The sequence below is a fragment of the Oncorhynchus tshawytscha genome, linkage group LG33, assembly GCF_018296145.1.
Source record: "Oncorhynchus tshawytscha isolate Ot180627B linkage group LG33, Otsh_v2.0, whole genome shotgun sequence".
Classification (NCBI taxonomy): domain Eukaryota; kingdom Metazoa; phylum Chordata; class Actinopteri; order Salmoniformes; family Salmonidae; genus Oncorhynchus; species Oncorhynchus tshawytscha.
The window spans coordinates 21,288,087-21,301,021 of record NC_056461.1 but is presented as its reverse complement, the minus strand read 5'-3'; the positions used below and the strand labels follow the sequence as shown (position 1 = coordinate 21,301,021).

Sequence of the window (12,935 nt, the reverse complement as noted above, 5' to 3'; positions counted from 1 at the left end):
TTGCATGTAAAAAAATGTAACTGCGATGTTGCAGCTGTGCTATAATTTGCACCTGGTTGAATGAACTCCCAGAAACCATCCTGCCTGAGGCTGCATTAGAAACAAAACATAGTCACCACGACACAAATGAAAGTTTAAAATAGATTTATTTGAGAAAGTTAACGACTCACTAGTTGATTTCAGCCGCATGAGGAGGACCATGAATCAAATAGTAGATGCATATACAGATGGTTGATACACCCTGGTAAAACAAGAATGGCGCATCTATACTGTATATGCCATAAATGTGATTGTCTCAGGTTGTATGTAAACTGCCATGTTTTGTCCATCACCTCAGAGCCTAGTGCCGACTGCTTCTTTCAGTGGTCTGACACTGCTACACTATAAAAGGCACTTTGTATGCACTGATCTCTAGTATTAAAATACACAAAAATGACAGTACAGTAAATCAAAGGGTATGCAATGAGAGATTACCCACCACTCACTAACAGGCCAGCTGGAGACAGAGTACCCCCATGTCTGTCCAGATTTGTTACATTGAAATGAACAAGATTTAAAACATGTAAAAAGATAATATATATATACATACACGGTTATAAAAAGTGTATTCGAACCCTATTGGTTTGGATAAATATGACTGCGGGGTTGGGAGGTTAAAAGGCATTTACGCCATCCCACACAGTGAGGCAAACAGTCAATGTCAGGACACACCTGAATGGAATATATCGTCCTGCCACTAGGTGGGGCCACAGGACAGGGTGTTTGAGTAACCACAGTGAGAACAATAAGGTGGATCTGTCTGTCCTACATCTCAGTGTCTTTGTACTTCTGGGGGTTGCTGTAGTAGCCTCGTCTGGTCTGGTTGGCCAGCTGTCTGCGGTACTCTTCCTCATCGTCGTCGTAGTGACCCCTGCTCTCAGAGTACGGTGGCCTGGAGGACGGGGTCTGGGGCTCTGGGTAGGAGCTGGAGCTGGACACACAGGAGAGCGGGAGAGACATTTTTGTTCATTCAGATTGTTGGGCATTGAGTCTGTAAAAAAAAAATTTAAAAAGTATTTGAACCCAACCTGACAGGCAGTGGAAAGTTAAGTAAAAATGCTAATTTGTGTGGTGATCGACAAGGTTAAAAAGACAAACTTACCCTATTGGCTGTGGGCGGTTGTGGTTGGGCTTTGGTAGTTTCACTGGGACTGCATAGATGTCTGGGTGCTTCTGGGCTATTTCCAACTACAGTCAAGAGAGCAGGAGGAGTTTGACAGTTGTGTCAACGCACATACTGTACATTAAACATAAAGCAACATACAGTTGAAGTTGGAAGTTTACATACACCTTAGCCAAATACATTTAAACTCAGTTTTAGATTACCACTTAATTTTGATGTGAAAAGTCAGAAAAATAGTAGAGATAATTATTTATTTCATCACATTCCCAGTGGGTCAGAAGTTTATATACTCAATTATTATTTGGTAGCATTGCCTTTAAATTGTTTTAATGACTCCAACCTAAGTGTATGTAAACTTCCGATTTCAACTGCATGCACTTGAATATACCTTTTGGTACTTGAAATAAAACATTTAATCAGAATATATGAAATGATCACTTTCCCCTGTAGATCCATTTGGTTCTTTTATGGGCATTACATCTTACTGCTAGGGGCGTTACTGTCTGTTTTCCACCAGTAGTACTGACCCGTGCTTGCTCGGCCTCCTGGAGCTCCAGCATCCTCTGGGCTCTGGCCAGGTGGTCCATCTTTTCGAAGGCCTTCACCTTGCCAATGAATGAGCGGTTAGCCGGGTCCTCTCCCCCCTGGACACTGTGGTCCTCAGATGACTGGCCGGGGGCCTTTAGGGTGGGCTTGAGGGCCACGGGGGGCGGGGCAGGCTTGGACCCCCCGGCCGCGTCACTGCTAATGGTGCTGCTGGAATGGGAGTCATAGCCCCCCCGAGACTGCACCCTCACCTGGTGCAATAGAAGAGGATATTCTGGTCTTAAAAGCAAGCACAAAATGTGGTACAGGGTTTGGGGTTTGAGAGCTGAGGGTGGGGTTCAAGGGGATCTCACCTTGGGGGGCTCAGGGACGAAGGTGGGGGGCGGGCTGGGGTCTCTCAGCACCTCTCTGCTCCCTGATCTCCTCATACGAGGTATGGGGGCAGGATGGCGTCTCTACAGGTGGGAATGGAGGGATGTACGTATGTCAACAAACACAGACTAGGTCAACACAACAAGTCAAGCTTGTTGACTGGCAATGAGAGATTAATGGAGTACACTTGAGAGAGACAGATGCCAGTCTCCATCTCTGACACTGGATGAGTGATTGACAATGAGGGCTAGTGATTGACAGTAGTAAAGCACACCCACCTCCTCTGGCAGTACGGGCTCTGAGGAGCGGCTGATGGCCGACACCGGCTGATGGGGCTCGTCCATTGGCTCGTCCAGCTCGTTGTCGGTGTAAGCCCCACCCTCGTCGGCCGTGTCGTCGAAGTCGCTGGTCAGTCTGCTGTCCATGCTCAGGTAATCGGCGCTCATCGCTGACAGGTATGACATGTGGTCATCATGGATATCCAGTTCCTCTTCAGAGCCGTCCAACTGAAAGAAAGACGCAAGTTGGTATGAAAGACACTACATATTCAAGTAAATAAATATGTTAGAAATTGTTGCGGTTGATATTTTTGTTCTCTCTCTCTGTGTTTGTGTGTACACATACCAAAAATATAAAAAACGCAACATGCAACAATTTCAAAGATTTTACTGAGTTACAGTTCATATAAGGAAATCAGCCAATTGAAATAAATTCATTAGGCCCTAATGTATGGATTTCATATGACTGGTCACAAAACCAAAAGTAGCGGCGTTGATCAGAAAACCAGTCAGTATCTGGTGTGACTCATGCATCTCATTTGCCTCATGCAGCGTGACACAGCTCCTTCACATAGAGTTGATCAGGCTGTTGATTGTGGCCTGTGGAATGTTGCCCAACTCCTCTTCAATGGCTGTGTGAAGTTGCTGGATATTTTGGCGGGAACTGGAACATTCTGTCATACGTCAATCCAGAGCATCCCAAACCTGCTCAATGGGTGACGTACTACCAAATTCTCTAAAATAACATTGAGGCAGTTTATGGTAGAGAAATTAACATTACATTATCTGGCAATGGCTTTTGTGCACAGGCCTGCAGTGCACATTTTAGAGTGGCCTTTTATTGTCCCCAGCACAAGGTGCACCTGTGTAATGATCATGCTGTTTCATCTTCTTTTTGATATGCCACACCTATCAGGCGGATGGATTATTTTGGTAAATCAGAAATGCTCACTAACAGGTATCTAAACAAATTGGTGCACAACATTTGAGAGAAATAAGCTTTGTGTGTGTGAAAAATTTCAGGAACACTTCAAATGTTGCATCTATATTTTTGTTCAGCGTATATGTATTAAATAAAAACAGAGCTTACCTTGCCCTCACAGATCCACACAGCCCGCTCCTGCTGTGCCCGGATAGAGTCTTTCACACTCCCATACCACCCGTCATTGGCCGAGTTCAGGTCAACAGTTGCTGTCCAGAGAAACAAAGCAGAATGATTGGCACAACAGAAACAGAAGAAATACAGCGTAATCATAGTTTATTACTGAAACACTGTGGCCTCAATAGACCAACCCTAGTGTTTGGGCTTCATAATACTAGGGATTCACCTGGGGACTTGCATCAGTGACATGTACAATGCCATGTGTATGTGACAAATAAAATTTGATTTGATACAGAGGAGCTGCTGTGTGTGACTGACCAGTGAAGAGGTGGGAAAAGGTCTTCCTCATTTTGACCGCCTGCTCGTAGAGTTTGCGGGCGCTGCGACTGGAGCCGGGCACAAGGCGGTTCCTCATGGTCTTGATGCCCCCCTTGCTGTCCGGGTTGAGGAACACCACAATGGGGTACCACTGGGTGTAGTTCAGGGTGTCCACTGCCTTGGGAGTCACGTCCAGCAGGGCATGGCGGTCCTGGGGAGACAGGGTCAATGTGAGAGGGAAGCTGGAGAAGATGACAGTGAAGAGGAAGAGTAAGGTGGAGGATGATGACTACGGTGATGAAGGTAAGGGGTGGATGAAGATGATGGTAATGATTAAAATGGGGAGGATGAAGACGCTGGTGGTGGTCGCGTTTACCTGTTCGATGATCTGACGAATGGTATTGAGTCTCACCACACCGGAGGACTTGTCAGCGCCTGCGTCCTTGGGCTCGGTCTCTGTGTGGTCAAACAAAAACACATCAGCTTCTCACCAATACTACATAAACACACACGATCATAGAAGCCATAAGGAAATGCTCAATTTAGAATGCCCGGTCAGCGCAGGGTGAACAAATTTGGAACTATTCCATTGAAATTAAAAATACTAAATTGAGCGCACCTAACGTAAATACATGATGCACCTTCGTTTACAAGCAGAAGTTAGGAGCACCATACTCACTGGCTATGACAAACTCCTCAGGCAGGTCGTTGGCCAGTTTCTCATTGACTGCGTCTGCAATGGGCCCAAACACAACCACTGGTCTCCTGAAGCCAGCTGAGGATCAAAACAGACACACGGTTAGTATCTCACATCTGTAATATACAGCTGAAGTCAGAAGTTTACATACACCTTAGCCAAATGAATTGTGAAACTGAGTTAAAATGTCTGACATTTAATCCTAGTAAAGATTCACTGTCTTAGGTCAGTTAAAATTAAGTGGTGATCCTAAGAATGTGAAATGTCAAAATAAGACAGAAGGATTTATTTCAGCTTTTGTTTCTTTCATCAAATTCCCATTGGGTCAGAAGTTTACATACACTCAATTAGTATTTGGTAGCATTGCCTTTAAATTGTTTAACTTGGGTCAAACGTTTTGGTTAGCCTTCCACAAGCTTCCCACAATAAGTTAGGTGAATTTTGGCCCATTCCTCCTGACAATCCTCTATGTCAATTAACCTATCAGAAGCTTCTAAAGCCATGACATCATTTTCTGGAATTTTCCAAGCTGTTTAAAGGCACAGTCAACTTAGTGTATGTAAACTTGTGACCCATTTGGAATTGTGATACAGTGAATTAATCTGTCCGTAAACAATTGTTGGAAAAATGATGTGTCAGGCACAAAGTAGATGTACTAACCGACTTGCCAAACCTGTAGTTTGTTAATAAGAAACTTGTGGAGTGGTTGAAAAACGAGTTAATGTCTCCAACCTAAGTGTATGTAAACTTCCAACTTCAACTGTAGCTCTGGTTAGACATGCTATATAGTTTGTCTGTGCATTCCATTATGAGAAAGTTCCTAATAATTCAGTTGATAGTGAAGTTCAATCGAAAGTTTAGAACTTGTTCTGTTCTATCCAGTCAAGTGGCTCTTAGACCACACCCCAACAGGAGATAGGAGTCTTTTACGTTGGGAGACGTACCTTCTCGTAAGACCACCCTCTCGTAGGCAGAGAAGCGAGTGGTGACAGGGGTGGCAGTCAGATCCTCTCTGCTCTTACGGAGGTCCTTCTTCTTTGCCGCCCTTTGACCCCTCAACCTCCAGAAGTCTCCTCTGTCATTGGCTGTTCCTCTCTGGGCATTCTGCACATTCGACATTTGTTCCGCCCTGAGAAGCAGAGAACACCAGGAATCATAAAGTACTTAGTCTCAATCATCACACACACACACACACACACGCACTTTCAAACACTTGGGTGAAAACTTGGTAATTCCATCAGACATGGTTAAAACTACTGTCAAGGTAGAGAACATCACTTCTAAAATTGAGATCATATGAATTACTACATACGGTGCCAACTGAATACAAAGCCAAATTAAACAAATATCTTCCAACATTGTTATAGGCTACATACAGTATGATAATAGATAGGATTATTACACCTACATATTAACATGATCCAAATATAGTCTGCTATAAGCACAGCACTAATTCATTAATAACATTATGAGTTCCTATTTTACCATGATGAGTTCTTAAATAACCTAAGTGAATTATTTATTCAGGCTGCCATTGGCTGCAGATGGAATAGGAGTCTTATGACTGTGTAATTATGTATAAGTAGCCTCAATCATTGTTATAATTTTAACTATAAGTCAAAGTGCCCTAAAATCATGTAACACGTAGCCTACCGATTGCAAGGTGCAGCCGGTGTCCAAATATTGAAGTCTGGTCCGCTCATTCAACATGTTTCAACGTCTGCCTTAAAATGTGTCATACAGTGTTGGGATGGCGACTTGGGAGAACTATGTGCGAGATGGGATCTTGCAACCTCCTGTCCAGCTTGTTAATCATCTCTTGAAGCCGTCTTTGCGGACTGTACAAATAGCAACCATGTCTTTGGCTATGTGATAACCTCTGTGATTTCTGTTCTGCAGGACGTTTCTTCCTAGGCCTTACACTTGAAAACGCGTCGGCAATCAATGCCTGTTTAACTGCACACTCTAAGCGGGGATGATTGTGATTGGCCAGCATGTGCAAGCCATGCAGAGAGTGAGAGACCCTGCTTGTGATTGGTCAGCATCCTCTGTGCAAGTAGAAAGTGAATGAACAGTCTAGTGCATCTCATTGGAGGAGGTACCGTAGTCTAGTTTTTGTAGTATTAATAGTGTCAAAAAAATAGGAAAAAAAATCATGGCCTCTTGCGATATGGATATTGCACATATTGCTCAATTTAAATCTGAATTTGATTCCACGTGCAGCCCCAACTCAAAACACTACAAGTTCTCCTGCAACAGAGTGATCAAATTAAGATCTTACATCTGTATGCGCACACACACCTGCTCTTGTTGGGGATGATGCCCTTCTCCAGCAGCTGGTTGTCTTTGTCAGTGCGGATGGCTAGCCAGTTGCCCAGCTTGCCGTCATAGAGTGTGTCAGTCACATTGAAGATCTCCCCTCGGGAGAAGGGCAGGCTCTGGGGAACCTCTTTCTCATACTCAAAGTGGGTCCTGATGAAGAACGAGTCCCCCCTGCCCGATGCCAGGATGTCCTTATAGACTGGAACAGAGGACAGACACCACAAACATCAAACCACTTCACCTGTGACATGAGTTGAAATAAAATGACAGATGTGTCTTTATCTACAGAGTGAAGGCGTGACTCACCATCAGGTTTACTCTGAGCCAGGATGGTGACATCCTCTCCCTTTGGAATCTCCAGCAGGTATAGGACAGCATCCTCACGCACCATGCCCCTGAAGTCCATGTTGTTCACCTGACAGACACAAAGACATAACATTAGCGATCATATGTAAAGCACTCATGAACAGACATGAGGAATTTCACAAACATTAAAACCTCTTAAGGATCCGCACGTTTTTCTTTTTCTTCGCCTAAAATGACATACCCAAATCTAACTGCCTGTAGCTCAGGCCTTGAATTAAGGATATGCATATTCTTGGTACCATTTGAAAGAAATGTGAAATGAATGTAGGAGAATATAAAACAATAGATCTGGTAAAAGATAATACAAAAGGGGGAAAAAAATCCATTCTAGCTACTGTAAATTGGACAGTGCAGTTAGATTAACAAGAAGTTAAGCTTTCTGCCAATATCAGATAGTGGGGCAAAAAAGTATTTAGTCAGCCACCAATTGTGCAAGTTCTCCCACTTAAAAAGATGAGGTCTGTAATTTTCATCATAGGTACACTTCAACTATGACAGACAAAATGAGAAAAAAAATCCAGAATATCACATTGTAGGATTTTTAATGAATTTATTTGCAAATTATGGTGGAAAATAAGTATTTGGTCAACAACAAAAGTTTCTCAATACTTTGTTATATACCCTTTGTTGGCAATGACAGAGGTCAAACGTTTTCTGTAAGTCTTCACAAGGTTTTCACACACTGTTGCTGGTATTTTGGCCCATTCCTCCATGCAGATCTCCTTTAGAGCAGTGATGTTTTGGGGCTGTTGCTGGGCAACAAGGACTTTCAACTCCCTCCAAAGATTTTCTATGGGGTTGAGATCTGGAGACTGGCTAGGCCACTCCAGGACCTTGAAATGCTTCTTACGAAACCACTCCTTCCGTTGCCCGGGTGGTGTGTTTGGGATCATTGTCATGCTGAAAGACCCAGCCACGTTTCATCTTCAATGCCCTTGCTGATGGAAGGAGGTTTTCACTCAAAATCTCACGATACATGGCCCCATTCATTCTTTCCTTTATACGGATCAGTCGTCCTGGTCCCTTTGCAGAAAAACAGCCCCAAAGCATAATGTTTCCACCCCCATGCTTCACAGTAGGTATTGTGTTCTTTGGATGCAACTCAGCATTCTGTGTCCTCCAAACACGACAGGGTTGAGTTTTTACCAAAAAGTTATATTTTGGTTTCATCTGACCATATGACATTCTCCCAATCTTCTTCTGGATCATCCAAATGCTCTCTAGCAAACTTCAGACGGGCCTGGACATGTACTGGCTTAAGCAGGGGGACACGTCTGGCAATGCAGGATTTGAGTCCCTGGCGGCGTAGTGTGTTACTGATGGTAGGCTTTGTTACTTTGGTCCCAGCTCTCTGCAGGTCATTCACTAGGTCCCCCCGTGTGGTTCTGGGATTTTTGCTCACCGTTCTTGTGATCATTTTGACCTCACGGGGTTAGATCTTGCGTGGAGCCCCAGTTCGAGGGAGATTATCAGTGGTCTTGTATGTCTTCCATTTCCTAATAATTGCTCCCACAGTTGATTTCTTCAAACCAAGCTGCTTACCTATTGCAGTCTTCCCAGCCTGGTGCAGGTCTACAATTTTGTTTCTGGTGTCCTTTGACAGCTCTTTGGTCTTGGCCATAGTGGAGTTTGGAGTGTGACTGTTTGAGGTTGTGGACAGGTGTCTTTTATACTGATAACAAGTTCAAACAGGTGCCTTTAATACAGGTAATGAGTGGAGGACAGAGGAGCCTCTTAAAGAAGAAGTTACAGGTCTGTGAGAGCCAGAAATCTTGCTTGTTTGTAGGTGACCAAATACTTATTTTCCACCATAATTTACAAATATATTAATAAAAAATCCTACAATGTGATTTTCTGGATTTTTTTTCTTCTCATTTTGTCTGTCATAGTTGAAGTGTACCTATGATGAAAATTACATGCCTCTCATCTTTTTAAGTGGGAGAACTTGCACAATTGGTGGCTGACTAAATACTTTTTTGCCCCACTGTATGTCTATGTCCTGGGAAATGTTCTTGTTACTTACAACCTCATGCTAATTGCATTAGCCTACGTTAGCTCAACCGTCCCACGGAAGGGACACCAATCCCAAAGAAGACTAAGACTAAGAGTTAACCCTTTCCCTACCTTCATGATCTGGTCCCCAGTGTGAAGACCCTCCTGTTCAGCAGGACTGTCCTCCTGAACGCCTGCGATGAAGATTCCCACATCGTTTCCTCCCGCCAGCCTCAGCCCCACGCTCTCCCCCTTCTGGAAACGCACCATCACAGTGTTGGGCCTGGGCAACACACAATCCATTTAAGACAACAGGCAAGTTAATAACATTTGTACATTTCTATTCATAATCTACATTAGAGTACACAACTCTGTTGAGTTAATAGTGAGTCTGTGCCCTAGACCCATTCGCTGTAGATGTGTTTGTGGAACCAACACTTACCCGTATATCTCCTGATCCTCTATGCTTGGTGTCAGTGGTACCTTTGGGGCAGCGTGGACTTTTGGGGCAACAGTTATTACCGGTGCTGTAAAAACAAAATGGAAATCCTCATTGGTGAGCATTGCTACGATGGATGGGTAAGTTAACTGATGCACTGCTTATATAACAGATAAATGTGATAACGGGAAATAAAACATTTCCCATATTCAGTTATTCAAAGTCATTGTGCTTACCTGGGGGTGTTTCCGGGCGGGGCTCCACCCTCTCTACTGGCAGAAGGGGCGTGTCCTCCACAACTCGATCCTTTTTTCGCGCCGGCATGGCGAACGGTGTCGGCATAGCGCCCATTTTAGCCAGCCTGCTGGGAGGTTCCTCCCTGATCGTAAAACACACATAATCCCATGGTTCTCAAACAGTACAGCACAGCTACAGTAGGCTTTAATCTTCTCCGAAATGCCATAGTGATGGTGTACAGATACTCAATGTAAATATCATCTCAACAATATTATATGGTACAGTACATAAGAGTGATCCATACAGCAGGTGGGAGCAGAGGGTGACTGTTTACCTGGGTTTGTCTCGGAGCCTCTCATTGGAGGAGTGGGAGGACAGGTCTGAGTGGGGGGCTCGTCGGTCATCCTGGGGCGAGTAGGAGCGGTAAGACTCGATCTCCGAGATATCTGGAACACAAAATATTACCAACAGCTAGTTCATCTTCAAGACAGATAACCCAATTCGACTTTCCCATAAGAAATGTTACATTTGGTATTAGTGGAGAGTGGAGAGAAACAGACAAACACAGCAAACCACAGACAGATACATTTCTTGCAGATACCCATCACACAGACAAGCACCCCTGTTCTCAATACAGAAGCTGCAGTTCCAATCTTAGATCGCACATTTATTTGCTACATTTCAGACCATAGCATAATGAAATTCTGTCATATTCAATAAGTGGATTATCGGGGGGGGGATTATATTCCCCTGCCAAGCGCTCACACACCACGTCCCTGAATGGACCAAAGTGGGTCAGAAGTCCCCGGGTGTGTGACAACGCCCCCCTCAAACGCTTTGGGTTAGCGCATCACCCCACCCTCCCATTTAATTACACAACCCAATCATAACCTGCACTTTGATCACGTGACAAATATACTGAAATAGAGCCAGTAGCCATAGAGAGGGCCAGGTGACACTGAAGAGAACGCAGTTCTCTTTTTCATGCATTATTTCTATAGAAATGTGAAATGTTATTGATGGAATAGACTAAATGTCATAAACACGGTGTCTGTTTGGCTGACATGCATGGGTATACCGTTTCATAATCTCTCTATACCAATGACAGGTCGGGTGGAAGGTGAGTAAAGTTGAAACAAAACTTTATTATCCCTAAGGGGAACTTTTTGTTGTTGCCAGAATCAAACAAAAAGAAAACAGACAATTCAATAAAACCAGATATGGACAGGACAATACAACCGAAAACATACATTTTCATATCAGTAGACAATACAGTAGGTTAAAACACTCTCAATTAATAACTTCTACAAAGCACTGGGATCGTTCTGAATCTGTCCACATAAAAAGGTATTTTTCCTTAAAAAGGAAAGGAGCTGCTGCCACAGAGACTGAGAGTGGAGGGTCTCTCACCATCGAGCTCAGAGTCGCTGTCTGCCAGGGGAGGAATCCTGACCAGGACCTGTCTCCTGTCTCTCTGCACCACCAGCTGAAGCTTTCCTCGAGACTTCTCGATCAGCTTCCCTGCATCGCTCAGAGACAGGTTCTCGGTCACTGTACCATTGATCTGACACAGAGTGAGAGAGAGAGTCAAATCACATTCATAGTGTATCGTAGAAAACACACATAATATCTGTACCCCACTGTCTGAGACAGATCATTCTTAAGTAATATGTGGATAAATCCCATTATAGGCCAACATAACATGCAACTTTTAACGAGGCAGCAGTGAAACAACGCTTCCCCCAGGGAAGAGATGAAACAGTGGTCTGTATGTGAGGCCCTTCCTACCTTCAGTATGATGTCTCCCTCCTGTAGGTTGCCATCCCTGCAGGCCAGACCGGTGCTGGTCATCTCCTTAATAAACAGCTGACTGCCCAGACGCAGACCATACTCTAAAACACACACACACAAAACACATGGTGTAAACATAAAAACATGGTTTAACTGATAGTAAACATTTAGCACAGGCTGTCTTAGAGGAATGAGCATAGTAGAGATATATCACTGTAAATATGGAGTGTTAGTACAGTATGTGTATGTGCATGTATGTATGTATGCATGTATGCGTGTGTGCGCAAGCATGTATGTAGACCTTCATTGGGCCTGTTCTTCAGCAGCAGCACGTTGAGGGGTTTCTCCAGGGGCTCCTGCTCCCGAGGGGGGCGGGCCATGGGGACTGGCATGGCGGAGGGGGAGGGTGAGCGGTCCAGACGCTCCCTGCTCCCGCTCCTCTTCATCTGCTCTTTCCTGTGGTCGCGGTCACTGGGAACATGTTCACGGTTACGCTCAAAGCTGTGGTCGCGACCATGGCTGCGGGCGGGACTGTGACCGGCCCTGTACCGTCGGTCGGGGCTGTTAGCGCGGTCCAGAGTGCGTTCACTACGGAAACGCCTGTCGGGGCTGGGGTCGCGGTCAAGGGCCCGTTCGCTGCGGTAACGCCTGTCGGGGCTGTGGTCGCGGTCAAGAGTGAGGTCGCTTTTGTAGCGGCGGTCAGGGCTACGTTCCCGGTCCAGAGTGCGACCCATGCTCCCGTCTCGTCTGTACTGCCTGTCTGGATGGAGGTCCCTCTCCACACTTCTTCCCCGGTCATCTCGACCGTAATCACGGTCAAAGCCCCGTCCCTCATAGCCAGCGTCTGTGTAACCACCCCTCTCCTGGCTGTGGTCGCGGTCTTGATGACTGCTGCGTCCGCTGTACACACTGCGGCGGTCCTGGTCGTAGTCATAGTCATCGTTGTAGTCGTTACTGAAGACGCGGTCATCGGGGGAAGGGGCGCGTTTCAGCAGGTTCACCGGAACCTTCCTGGGCCTCTTGACCGTCTGTCAAAAACAAAGACCACATCAGGCACTGACTGAACCATCAGGAATCATTCACAACTGTTATTTATTCAATTTGTATTTAAAAATATATATATATTTTTTTAAATCAGGGGAATCCATTGAGACCAGGGTCTCATTGTCAATGGTGCCCCGAGGACAACAAATTCAACATGATTCATAAATATCATGCAGCCCATATATGTTTTGATTTAAAAGGTTTGTATCATTCCTAACGATAAGGTGCCAAATAACTCTAAATCTAGCATATAGGACCTGTTTCAAATG

The 12,935-nt window shown here is 44.8% G+C and overlaps 1 protein-coding gene across 3 annotated transcripts in view; it reads right to left on the bottom strand.

Moving 5' to 3' along the window:
* Positions 1 to 127: 127 nt before the first annotated feature.
* Positions 128 to 12,935, bottom strand: part of LOC112230958 (tight junction protein ZO-2) — a 37,676-nt gene continuing 24,868 nt past the window's right edge. For 2 of the 3 annotated variants that reach the window (XM_024397395.2, XM_024397392.2), the window contains 19 exons: positions 11,924 to 12,650; positions 11,620 to 11,723; positions 11,242 to 11,395; positions 10,166 to 10,277; positions 9,831 to 9,973; positions 9,598 to 9,682; positions 9,288 to 9,438; positions 7,104 to 7,212; positions 6,777 to 6,996; positions 5,420 to 5,604; positions 4,458 to 4,553; positions 4,155 to 4,234; positions 3,779 to 3,989; positions 3,449 to 3,549; positions 2,359 to 2,586; positions 2,062 to 2,163; positions 1,690 to 1,959; positions 1,142 to 1,227; positions 128 to 970 (listed from right to left, as the gene is read on the bottom strand). In XM_024397395.2, the coding sequence (XP_024253163.1) occupies positions 805 to 970; positions 1,142 to 1,227; positions 1,690 to 1,959; positions 2,062 to 2,163; positions 2,359 to 2,586; positions 3,449 to 3,549; positions 3,779 to 3,989; positions 4,155 to 4,234; positions 4,458 to 4,553; positions 5,420 to 5,604; positions 6,777 to 6,996; positions 7,104 to 7,212; positions 9,288 to 9,438; positions 9,598 to 9,682; positions 9,831 to 9,973; positions 10,166 to 10,277; positions 11,242 to 11,395; positions 11,620 to 11,723; positions 11,924 to 12,650 (3,330 nt within the window). In that variant the 3' untranslated portion in view covers positions 128 to 804. Of the gene's footprint in view, positions 1,031 to 1,141; positions 1,228 to 1,689; positions 1,960 to 2,061; positions 2,164 to 2,358; positions 2,587 to 3,448; positions 3,550 to 3,778; positions 3,990 to 4,154; positions 4,235 to 4,457; positions 4,554 to 5,419; positions 5,605 to 6,776; positions 6,997 to 7,103; positions 7,213 to 9,287; positions 9,439 to 9,597; positions 9,683 to 9,830; positions 9,974 to 10,165; positions 10,278 to 11,241; positions 11,396 to 11,619; positions 11,724 to 11,923; positions 12,651 to 12,935 lie in introns of all 3 variants that reach the window. The other variant, XM_024397393.2, reaches the window with a different exon arrangement.